This window comes from Rhea pennata, chromosome 4 (assembly GCF_028389875.1).
Source record: "Rhea pennata isolate bPtePen1 chromosome 4, bPtePen1.pri, whole genome shotgun sequence".
NCBI lineage: Eukaryota > Metazoa > Chordata > Aves > Rheiformes > Rheidae > Rhea > Rhea pennata.
Genome location: NC_084666.1, coordinates 49756572 through 49769018, shown reverse-complemented (window position 1 = coordinate 49769018; position 12447 = coordinate 49756572). Strand labels below are relative to the sequence as shown.

Genomic DNA, 12447 nt, shown 5'->3' with positions numbered 1-12447 from the left:
ATCTTTTCTCTCTTGAGCTCCCTGAAGGCCTGCTAAAATGTTTTGATGATCTTCTGAGGTTGGCAGCAGCAGGGCTCCCATGTTACCTGGAAGTTTGTTGATAAGGAAAGGGGGAAGTTCTAGTATTTAATTTCTGCTACTTCTTCCTGCACCCTTCAATACCTTCATGTCCTGTTCCTTGCTCAGGACATCAGAAGATGACTTCTGACAAGCAAACATTTAGCAAAGAGATATGGCTCTGGAAGAAATAAGAAGTGGACAGAAAGGGTAATTGTTACAGCAATATTAAGGGAGTGGGTCTACCCAAGAAGCATGACACAGAAGTGTGGTATGGTCAGCTTCCACGGTCTGATGCGTAAGTGCAAAGCTGGCACCAATTTATTCTTTGCATGTAGCACAGTTTCAAACAGTACAAGGTGAGAAAGAGAACCCTCAGCAAGTTGTACCCACCAGCTTGAAATCAGCTGGAGGCTGGAGGTCCACAGAAATGTGGGGGATGCTAATCCCCATTCTCCTGGCACAGGAGCAAATTCAGGATTGAAAAGCACCCAGACTATTCGCTATGAAGCAGCTTTCTTATCATCAGATTGAACAGCACAACATATCAAGGTGCTCAGTTCTCCCTTAGGAGAAAGCATATATGGAGCTTTCCAGATGCAAAGCATGTGGAAAGAAACCATACCTAAGAGTCTTGTCCCGATTTTGCTTTTGTCCTGGATTTGATATTTCTGAAAATTTTTAGATGCAATTTCAGTACAGCAAAGTCATTGGCAAAATTCCACTGACTTCAGTGGGAGCAAAAACTCAACTTCAGTCTCTCGAACTCTAGAAGTGCAATATAGTGTTGACTTCAGTGCCCTCAGAAAACCCTGCGATTACAATGTTAATCTTGAAATCTTGCAAAGCTTCTCCACCTTGACACTATCCCATGGAAGTTGACTTGTCCTTCTTCCGGCGTGCTCTCAGAGACTCTATACAAACACTAATTCCCTGGACTTGGAACTGATTCTTGGCCCCTTAATCTGGTGCATCTTTTTCAGACTTTTTTTTTTTCTTTCTAATCTAAGGATGTACCAAATTTGATGGTTAAAATCTTGGCATATGCCATGATTTTGAACAGAATATGTTTGTCCTCTGTGACTCAATCTTCAGTTGAGAATTCTTTACTGTATCTTCTTTCATCCATTAGATTACAGCCTGGGATTATTTAGCTTGAATTCAAAGTCAGCCACAGACATTCTTCTGCCATCTGGATTGTTGTTCTTCTGCATTTAATTTATGTAAAGTTCTATTCACAAGAACCGAAAGAATTGGGCAATTTTTTAAACACATTGTGTTATATAGCCATCTTGCTCTATGGAAATGCTTTTAATTCAAGGAGCTGGGGAAGGAAAATCTTCCTAACTTTGAAGCAGTTTTTATTGCATTAAAAAGAAAGAGCAAGACTGTCAAATATCATTTCATTTTTAAAGGTTTTAATTAGGTCCTTTGAACAAAGATTCCGCAATGCTTTGCGTTTCAGAGTTAGAAATAGTATAAGTTCCACAGACTTCCATCATTAGGTTCAGTTGACAAAGGCCAACACAACTCTTTTCTTTGTAACTTTGTAACCATTTATGCTTGAGGTGAAGATGTTAATATGGAAATTTTGTGAGCTGGGAATGACTATGAACTCAATCATTGTAATTTATGACCTTTCATCTAAGGCCAAATGTAAAGGCAACTGCAATTGTTCTATATCTCAAGGCCAGCACATAGCAGATGTATGAAATTTGGAGTGTTAGACATAAACTTTTATTACCAAATTATAAATAATTTCTACCACTTACAATGTTCACCTTTCAAGTTCATCTTGATTAAAACGCAAGGGCAGCATCTCACTGATTTCAGTGAGTTATGAAGCTCAGAAAGCTCTGTTGTAGTACACTGTGAAAGAATAAAGCAATACAGTATTTAAAGGAATCTACTGATCGCAAACTCTGCAAAATTTTAAGATCTAAATCCTTTTCCATCTAGATGACTGAAACAAAATAGGATAGACTCATTAGCCAATGGGGTCTTAATTTTATTTTCACTCTTGAAGCCTTGAAATCTTTAGAGACTCCGTTGAATGCGGATGGTCCCTTTGAAGACCACCTTCCTGAGGTCATTTCAATTTTGTCATTCAGGAAACAGAATATTCTCTGGGTTGTGCATTAACAGATGTTATTACATAATCTTTCTGAATGTACAAGAAAGGAATTTTCCAGGTGCAAATCACACTACTATGAACTGCTCAGCAGTATACATCTTATTGCACGAAGGTCAATTCACCACTAAGAATAGTGTGTGAGATTGCTTTAAGATGTAAAGCAAACCACAGAAAACTAAGATTTGGGATCCTGACTTGATTTCAAGCCATGAATGAGGGAAGTTAAGGATACAAAATTCTTACAATCTTAATTCCCATAACTCAAAGTAGACACGTTTATAAGCTTAATAAAGTATTAAGCAGGAAATTACAAGGATTTTGCTGACTGGCATCAAACAGCAAAAAGTATCCATACACACGCAAACTATAGCTACACATATATGCCTAAACTAACTGGAAAGGAGCCTGTTGGGCACTAGACAAAAATAACTCAGCAGTGACGAGCAAAAAAGAAATACAACCTCCAAAAAAGAAAAAAAAAAGAAATAAAACAAAAAAGGCTCTCAAATCACAAAATATCCCTAGCCAGCCTTGCAAAATTGTAATGAAAATTTACCAGTCCAAGCATGAAATCTAGTTGCCCAGACTTTATCAATAATAATAAAATAATAATGAAAAACAGAATACTTCCTCATCAAAATATTATGCACTGAAGCCTGGCGGCCAAATTAAACTTTGTAAGCCTGCTCCCGTAGTAACTATTTTAGGCTCCTTTTCTGCTTCAAGTGCTAGATATAATCAAGCACAGTTGGATCCTCCTGATTAATATGATGGTTGCCTGGCAACGTGGTCACCATGTGGCCCTACTTTCCTGACCATGCCTCTTCTTGAACTCTAGGACAGTAAGGTGAACTTTACTGGGTTTGAAGGCCTTCCCTTTTAAAGCTCTTTAGCCTAAGCTTTGCGGGGGGCAGGGAAAGGTACTGAATGTGTTAAAAAAGAAGATAAACAACTCTAGAGGGAAGACAGCAAAACATTTACTAATCCGTATTCTGAAAAGGCATAGTACATTTTCTTTGTATCATGAGAATTAATAGTTTTACTAAGATATTAAATCAATAATGGAAGAATAAAAAATCCAGTTCAGAAGTTTTCACAGATGATTAACTCCTGTCATGGTACTAAATCCCTAAAAAAGAAAGGACTTCCCAGACATTATGGTGATAGCTGGAGGAAAGGGGAAAAGATGGGTGAGGGAGAAGTAGAAGACAAGTTCCACTTCTTGTTTTATTGTATTCTTTTCAGGTGACATTGGGGGGAAAAAAACCACTTATCTTCTACATTCATTAATTCACCTGTAAAATGAATTGAACAACACTTTCCTATCCAGAGTTGTAGTACAGATAGCTACACTGAAATCTGATAAGGCCTATGTAAGACAAGATCATTTGGGAATAAATAGAATCTCATTATAGTAGAACAGAATTATATACTGGATCATATCATTTTTCCATAAGAAATCAATGAGATTATTTTCTGGTATAAATATGAGCAAGATATATAAAAATGCATCTTCATTAACAAATCAGAATTTAGGTTATAAACTATCAGTAGACTCAAAAGGTGAATCACTTGCAGAACATCCTGATAGATTTTGGAGGAGTTTTATGAGAAATCAATAACAGTTTTGCGTTGTCATAATTCTAAAATAGATATGAATACAGCGTTTAATAAGACAGAGTTTCTCATAATATAAAACAGAAACAGAGTAACCTATAATCTCACATTTAAGAAGCTTCTTCCTATAGTCTTAGTCACGTTCAACAGATCAAGAAAAATATGCACACTGGAGTCATGATAATTGGACGCCCAGTGCCCCTGTTCAGGTGCATGCATTATTTTCCCTGCGTTAATGAAAGAAGCAAAAATTACAGTCATAGTTAAAAGGGAAGGAGAAGTGAGAACTCTAATGGGCGATTTGCTGGTAAGCTTTCCTGAGTGCGAGTCAAAGGTGTGGACATCTGGCGATGAAGCTTTTAGGGGCCCTTCCTGAAACAGCTCAAATTGGAAGCTGGAAAACTTTGTATTTGCGTGTAGTGCAAGAACAGTTTGAAACGTGCCCAAGATTCCACTTTTCATCCTGCTTGGGAAAAACATAAAGAGGGTCATTGCTGCTTGAGCTCGCCAGGTCACAGGACTGACATGTATCACCGGCAGGAATGGTGACTTAGATACAGAAAAATGAAGCCCTGTACACTGGACAAACTGGATAGAGGAGAGACAACAGACAGCAGCTATCCCTGCTCATCTAGTGATAACCAACTGCCTGTATCGATCTCTGCATCTCTAGCTTTGTGAAAGCAATTCTGATTATTCAAAAAATGCAGTTAGAAAAGTACTATAACAAATGGCCCTTCATAGGTGCTAGCGACTAACCTGGCACAGCTAGAAAAAGCCTAGGAGAGGCTCCTCCAAGGTAAGCTCGAGGCACTTCGCGGGCTAAGAGATGTGCACCGCAAAGAGAGCTCGGAGCGGGCTCCGCAGCGCCGCCGCGCTCGCTCCCGATACGCCCCGCTGGTAAACACGGCTCGGTTTCCAGCGCTCGGCACGGTCCTTTCGGCCGCCGCCGGCTAAGGAAACGGAAGGGGCTTCTGCAGCGCCGAGCACCGGCGGGGGGGGGGGGGGCAGTGGGGGGGGCTTTCCCAAGGTCTAACGGCTAACGGTCAACGGCCGGGACTCAACGGTCACGGGCGGTCACGCACAGGTGAAAGGGCGCCGGGTCGCGCGCCCCGCCCTCCGCGTGAGGAGGTGCCGCGCGGCCCGGCCCGGCCCCGCCTCCCCTCGCCAAACGCGTTTTCGCGCCGGGCGCGTTTTGTCCCTGCCGCCGCGCCGTAGCGGGGCGGGGTCGCTCGGCCGCGAGCAGCGGGAAGGGACGCGGGCGGCGCGCGGCGGTGAGTGCGGCGGCCGTTGCCCCCCCCCCCGGGCGGCGGGACCCTCCCCCCCCCCCCTCCCCCCGAGGGGCCTCGGGGCCGCCCGGGGCCGGCGCCTCGGCCTGGAGCAGCGTAGCGAAACGGCAGGCTGACCCGGTAGCTGAGCGGCGCCGGGAGGCTTTTCCCGGCAGGGTCTGTGCGCGCACGGTGTCATCCGCGTTGTTTTCCCGTTACATCCACGCAGGATTTGTTCCCCCCGCCCCGTTCCCCGCCGTTCCGGCAGGAGCTGGGAAAACGAGCGCCTCCAGCCTGGCTTCTTTCGGTCGGCGCTGGGCGGACTGGTGCCGGACGGCGGTTCGAGGCGCTCTGCCTCGCTCCAGCGCGCCGCAGCGGCGCTTCCCGTCGCGCTCAGGATTTCTGTCATCAGCCTTTCTTTAGAAATAGTTCCCGTCGCGTGTATGTTACCAAAAGCCGTTTTCTACAACGTATATGCTGTCTGAGTTGACAGCTAGTAGAACAACTAGCAATTCTAGTTCTTAAACACACACAAAAGCAGCAAGTAAAAACAAAAACTGTGAACCCGTAGTAGTGATAAATTGGTAAGTCTAGTGAAAGCAGATCTTGCCCAGTTCTGTTCCTATTCAGGCAATGTGCCTGACACAGTACAAGCTATTTCAAAGCATACTGGTGCGAAAGCTTTATCTATAAGATGCTATGCAAACAAGTATTATGCTGTAAATATCACATGAAATTGTAAGGTGCACGTTAATATGAAAATGATCAAAAGTCTCAAAATCCTCACATTGATGGACTGTCTTGTTGCAACTTGCCACAGAAATCGAGCAGCAAAAGGCTGACGTAGTAATGGTGTCAACTCATCATTCCAACTATTTTCTGCAATTAATTTAAAATGCAGAACAGCTGGTACTTAGACAAAATGACTTAAAATAAGATTAAAGCAGAAGTCAAGCAATACTGAACTAGGGCCTCATAGCAAACTCTGCTTGTATATTGTACCATGACTTTTTAAACCACAGCATTCTTTCAGGCTTTTGCACAAGTTGTTTACAGTGCTTAATTCTAAACTTACTGAAACTTAACTGACTTGTTTGAAGTCATGCTTTCAAATTTATTTTCTCATATTTGTGTAACTGAGATCAAATATATCAAATTGTTTCAGCTCAAACTTATGTATGTAGAACATGTACTGGCTTCCTTTTCCCGTCCCTCAAAGATAGGAACCAGTTACTAATTACTCAGTAATTTTAGTAAATCCATTTCAGCAAAGAAAAATTGAGGCCTTTAGCTACATTGAAAGTTTACAAGATGCACAGCCTGGCATCTTGTATGCATTAAATCAAGGATTCCGGTCAAGACTTTTGGAAGTTATAAAAATGTCAGATGGAAAGTTTAATGCCATGTCTCTGTTGCCCCAACAAGATTAAAAAGTTTAAAGTCTACATTTGAGTGTGTTACTTATCCAAATGTTTCTTCCCCGTTCTTCTCTTCTCAGCCTATCAGGGCAGATCAAGATGAGTCTACGGAAGCAAACCCCTAGTGACTTCCTAAAGCAAATCATTGGACGGCCAGTTGTTGTAAAATTAAATTCTGGAGTTGATTATCGAGGTAAGTTCTCCCTCTGTCTCCCACATTGAGTAAATTCTATGATATCTTTGTCTGGGAAGAGTGGAACAGATGCAGTGCTTTGTAAAAGCAAAGCAGTTTGACGCAAATTCTTGGAGTACATGAATATAGATCTCAGAAGATGATGTAAGAAAAAAGAAAAAGATCAACTCTGAAGAAACTAACGAAAAGGAGGTAGATTTAGAGATTAAAATAACTTACCTAAATCATTAGAATCCTTAGTCACATATCATTAGACTAGAGCTTTAAAATGATTCCAAGTTTCTAAACTGAGATTGGCTTGAATTGCAATTCCTGAAATTTCCAGGCAGTCCCCTTTGCAGTTCTCAACTAGCCTGCTTGGTTAAAACTATCCTTTTCCTTCACCCTCCTGTTCTCCAACTCCTCAAGGTGTACCTTGGTCCAGAAGAGCATTGAGCAGTAAACCTTGCCTACCGAGCTACTAAACAGCCATACATGAGAGGTAAAATGGAGTTATTTACATTCATTCTTAAACAACTGCCTAGACTTGTGTTGCATCAAGACTCATGGAAGCGAAGAGAGAGCTTTTTCGGGTTCAAAAAACTGTATCTCCATATCGCCTATATCTCCAATGTGTTTTAAAACAATACAGCAGGTTTAATCCAGTATTCTGTAGCCCCCTTGTAAATCTTCCTGAGCTGTACGTAGAATTGTAGTTTTCTTAAGTAGTAAATGAAACTTCTCTGTTCAGGTAAGTGTCCAGTTCCTTTTAGGATAAGACTGTCAGTTTGTCAGGCTGTTTTAATAGGATTCAAAATTAAACTAAAACTTTTCATGCATCTCCTCTTAAGCACAAGTTAGGCATTTTATTATGGAATAACTTAAATGTTATGGACCTGCTACAGGTCACTACTTCAGAGGGGTCATTCAGTTGGCTTCAGCTTTGTGCTTGTGAGAGGAGACTTGCTTGTGCTGTTAAAGAATCTCTGTATTAGGACAGTTTTTAATTGTGATTGTTCACTGACAGGGCAAGCAGCACCTTCTGATTTCTTTTTAGTGTCCCTCTTGGGCAGTGATATTTGCAGTCTGTTATTTCTTTGAGATCCGCATATTCTGAGCGCTTCTAGGTGGGATCTGTGGCTGAAAAAGTTCACTGTTTCTCATCTGTCTTTTGCCCTTCTTGCAAGGGACTAGTAACAGCTGATTAAAGTCAGCTAAAGCAAGTCATCATTTACCTAAAAGTACAGGGCTAAACTGGGTTTAGTTTTTGCATACACTATTTTCTTTATGAACTATTTTCTTTTGGTACCTTTTCCCCAGTAAGATGCATCTGTAGTTGCTGTGGATAAACCACTCAATCTTCATTAGGCCTGGGACTCTACTAGTGTAGTACGCCTACAAAGAGTTGACCAATTTTTGCAGCACTACTTGGCATGGGATTTTTTTCCTGTTCTCCTTATTTACTTCCTCTGTTCTCCTTCCTTCCCACCAGCAGCCTCTTTTACTGTTATCCTGCCAGAGTGCAGTTAAAAACAGTAGGTTGTTCTCATTTGAAAAGTACACACTCAATTCATTTTCTATAGAAATCCAACATTTGTTTAAAAAAAACCCAAACATAGAAAAACCCCAGCATCCCAGGCTTTTATTGCAGATCTATCTCGGTTCTGCCTTGAGGCTGTGTTGCTAATTCTGTATGTATGCCACCACACATGCAAACGTGACCTAATACAAGTGTTGCTGTGTAGCTGTAAAATACCTTGATTCTGTGCCAAGGACATGCACATGTCTAAGGAAAAAAGCCTTAGGAAAGTTCACAGGTAATTAGTGGTAAATTAATATGTATAATTTGTATGTGTAAAGATGGGCATGTGTATGGAACTGAAGATAAAGTACTAACGTGGGTGGGCTATGACAATATTTGATGCCGTTACTGGCCTGAGAGTAGAGAAAATAGAGGGAAGGGAGAAGAGAGTGAAACAAGCATGAAGGCACTCTAGGAACAAAAGAGTTTGAAAATACTGCCATTTATGGCCTAGTGAATAATAGCATAAAAAGCACTCCAATTACAATTTTGGACAGAATTTTTTGCTTACTATTGTTACTTGGAGCACTTGGGATTACTGGTGTGAAAGAGTTCTAACTTTCATTTTGTTTGTTTTTTTGTGCATTTAATAGCACTTAGTGAGCAGTCATTTCTTCCTGTTTGTGTGGCAGCAGAGTAAAGAAAAACTCATACAGGAAAATAACATTCCCCCAAACATTACAGGTTGGCAGGAGAACTTAAATTTTTAATTATTTGATGGAAGATATTACAGTAACACTTCTGAAAAATAGGACTATGTCCTAGAGGAGGGTTCTGACTGGAGTTCTACCTTGTTCTCCAGGTACAGCCAATACACAGTATTTCTCAAATTTTAATGCAAAGTGAATAAATTAGATGCTTTTCAAATAAAGAAAAATATAACTTTAGTAGTATTGTCTGTGTGCAAAGATGAAGTGGGAAAAATACACAGGCAAGACTGAGATCATAAAAACAGCTTGTTACAAGTTGTTTTTTGTGCATGATTAACAATGCATTCTCTGACCAATTCTTTAATTCTTTATATCTGTTTACCCCCACATTCAGTTCCTTACATAAATCTGTTTGTTCATCAGATAAGTTGAATTTGTAGGTGGCTGTGGTTCTGATTCATTGCAATGCCCTTACAGGTGGGTATAAATACTGGAGAGGGATTTTGAATAAGGAATGTGCCACCATACTGCCAGCACATAGGAAGCACTGTTTGAACAAAATACAGCATGAACAGGGGCTACAAGAAGTAAGAATATAAATACTTCTCTTAAAAACAGTGCTATCAAAGTGTTCATTTTCTTGACCAAAACAGTATCAAATATTACAAAGGCAGAGAGTGTTTTTGATATGCAGTAATTAAACAGTATAATTTTATATTTGTTGGAAGATTTCAGTATTGTTTGAAAACACTTTGCCTGTTAAAAATTATGTAGAATTTTTTTTTTGCACGGAAATAAAGACTTGCAGCCAGTGTTCTTGTAGATCTGTAAGCATGAAAATAAGAAATATAAAAAACTTCATGGTGTCCTTTATTAAAAGGGCTATTTTTCAGATAATTAGCTGACAAATGTTGATGAAAACTCAATTTACAGGGTTTTGTCCTCAGTTTAGTCAGTTACAACTATCTTCACAGGTTTTTTTCAGGTAAGTGACTTAAAAACACAAGCAAGAAGGGACTTCTCAAACTTTCAAAGTGGAAGTCTTTGAGCTTCTTCAAGTCATGCCTTGATGATCTTCCCTCGCCGCCTCTTCATTCCCCCCATCCCATATCAAGTGATGATTAAGCCTGGGATTCCTCACTCCTTTCTTAAGAGTGTTCTTAAAAGAATTATGTGGAGAACCAACTGTCTTGTCTGGACGAGGCTGGATTTTTATTTTGTTAGGAAGATATGATTTTTTCTGTACTGTTAAAATCCCATGCATTTTTAAGATATGTTTAAGTTGATACGCATTTAAACTGTTACTCTGTTCAGGTGTCCTGGCTTGCCTGGATGGGTATATGAATATAGCTCTGGAACAGACAGAAGAATACGTAAATGGACAATTAAAGAACAAGTATGGAGACGCATTTATCCGAGGAAATAATGGTAACTTTCTCCCTGTATTATTGCTTATAAGAAGATAATGTTTGTTTAATTCTAAATTTGAGGAATGGTTGAAGTGGCTACCTGTAGACCTTCTTGGAAACCTTAATGTATTTATTTTCTGTAGTGCCTCTTTTCAGTGTCTGTGCTCCTCATCATTCCCATGTTCATTTTTCTCTCTGAAGTTCTTTTAGAGAAGCAAGCTCTTTTCTAGCCTTCCTTAGAACTCATTTCCTCCTTAGAACTCAGTTTCCTGTTGTCTGGCAGGTTTATCCTTGTGTACTTATTGCCTGCTTAGGTGGCATCTGCTCCATAGATGTTTCTGAGTTTTGCTAAGTAAACTGTTTTACAAATTTATGATACGGTGCAGTATGATACAGAAAATCCTGCTAATAGCTAGACTTCAGTATCAAGCCTTTGAATGTCCCTGTGCAGTGGGTAGATTTTACTCCACTTCCAGAACAATTAACATCCTGCTCCACTATGATACAGACTTGCTTTTAATTATAGATTAACAAGTAGCCCAGGCTGCTGAAATGGGACTATGGTGTCAGATCCTTAGTTGGGCTGTAATAGCAGGCATGCCAGGGAGAATATCTAAAAACAAACAGAAATTCATGAGTCAGATGTGAAGAAACTGGTGGAGAAGGTAAATGAAGCAGAGTTGGACTAAGCCGTTTGAGAAGAAAATGAAGGGAGGGAAAGAGGGAATAAAAACAACCAAGAACTGAATTCCATTGTACATAAGAGAGTCAAGGAGAATGTGGTACCAGTGTGAGAGACGTTATTCTGTCATGGAAAGAAGAACAATCCTTGAGTAAGGCCAAGGTTTTTTGCAAGGAGTTTGGATTGTTAAGGTAAGGAGTGCAGTGACAGAGAGCTCGAGAATCAATTATGGAAATAATCTATTATAAAAAAACAAATGGGTGAGACACAGAAGACTGAAGAACGGGCTTAGAAGAGAAGTTAGACATCACAGGTATATTAGTATGATTTCTATAATTTCCTGTTGTGAGTATTCAAAATGCATTTTTCATGGTTCTAACATGAAGGAAAAACTTTCTTAGAAAGCATATGGGAAATAATGTTCTGGTATTGCCAGTAAAGTAGGTAGAATGTCAGCTGTTATCATTAGCTTTGCCATAAATGCTTGGGATTTCCACCTTTTGTTGGAAGATCAGAACTTGCATGTCTGACATCCTTAATCTCTATGCTTAGAAATTCTCATCCACTGCTCAGTAATGCTGCATGGTAGCTGACTGTAGTTTCCCTCTGTTCAGCCTACATCTGTTGGGGTTTACAGTTTGGCTATGAATATAATATTAAAGCAAAATTATATATAATGTGTAATTTTGATAGCATTTCTTGAAACCTGATTTTACAAGTTTCCTATTTTCGTGCTGAATGGGATACATTATGCTTTTATTTTACCAAGTATTGAAAATCAGATATTCTAAATGAACAGGCTTTTGTACCTTATCTACCAAGGCACTCTTACGTGTTTCACTTTCTCCTTTTCACAGTACTGTATATAAGCACACAGAAGAGGAGGATGTGAAGATGCCAGAAGGAGGCTATTTTGTACATCTGAACCTCTCTGAATTGATGAGCCCTATTTGATCTGTAGCTAATAATTCACAGGTGAAACACACAGGTGGTTTTTTTTTAATAAATGTAAACCAGTGTAAACTTCTGGAATGTTATTGTTTCAGTTTCAAGGCATTGCTTTGTTCCACTGTACAGAAAAAAAATAAATGTGAAGTATGTAGTAGTGCTGTGAGATTAATTCAAAGCAACAGCTTATTTGATTGGAAAGTGAGTGCAGTATAGTTGCAAATTGGAGCCTTGCACTGATGGCAAAACAATAGTTTAACTGAGATTAGGAAGAGAAACTAATATTTTGGTGAAAATGATGTGTCCCTTTTAAAACTGACCCTCTGTTTTCCAAATACCAAACTCTACTAAGAGTCATTGGGTAAAAAGTTCAGTTGCTGACTGTTAAATTAGCCAAGAAATCTTGAACTGTGGATTTGAATCAGGGGAGGTAACAGTGACACTTCAACAATAGGAGTGAAGAAAGAATTGAATCAAATGGAAGAAAAGCCCTAAGGGTTAGTGCTGTGC

The 12447-nt window shown here is 39.9% G+C and overlaps 1 protein-coding gene across 2 annotated transcripts; it reads left to right on the top strand.

Moving 5' to 3' along the window:
• The first annotated feature begins 4999 nt into the window (after positions 1-4999).
• LSM6 (LSM6 homolog, U6 small nuclear RNA and mRNA degradation associated) lies at positions 5000-12109 on the top strand. 2 transcript variants are annotated; one of them, XM_062574762.1, is made up of 4 exons: positions 5000-5082; positions 6575-6687; positions 10213-10326; positions 11847-12109. In XM_062574762.1, the coding sequence occupies exons 2-4, from the start codon at positions 6594-6596 to the stop codon at positions 11879-11881; spliced, it is 243 nt and encodes an 80-aa protein (XP_062430746.1). In that variant the 5' UTR covers positions 5000-5082; positions 6575-6593; the 3' UTR covers positions 11882-12109. The 2 variants fall into 2 exon arrangements, with proteins under 2 accessions (XP_062430746.1, XP_062430745.1); XM_062574761.1 differs by lacking the exon at positions 5000-5082 and adding an exon at positions 5559-5660.
• The last annotated feature ends 338 nt before the right edge of the window (positions 12110-12447 follow it).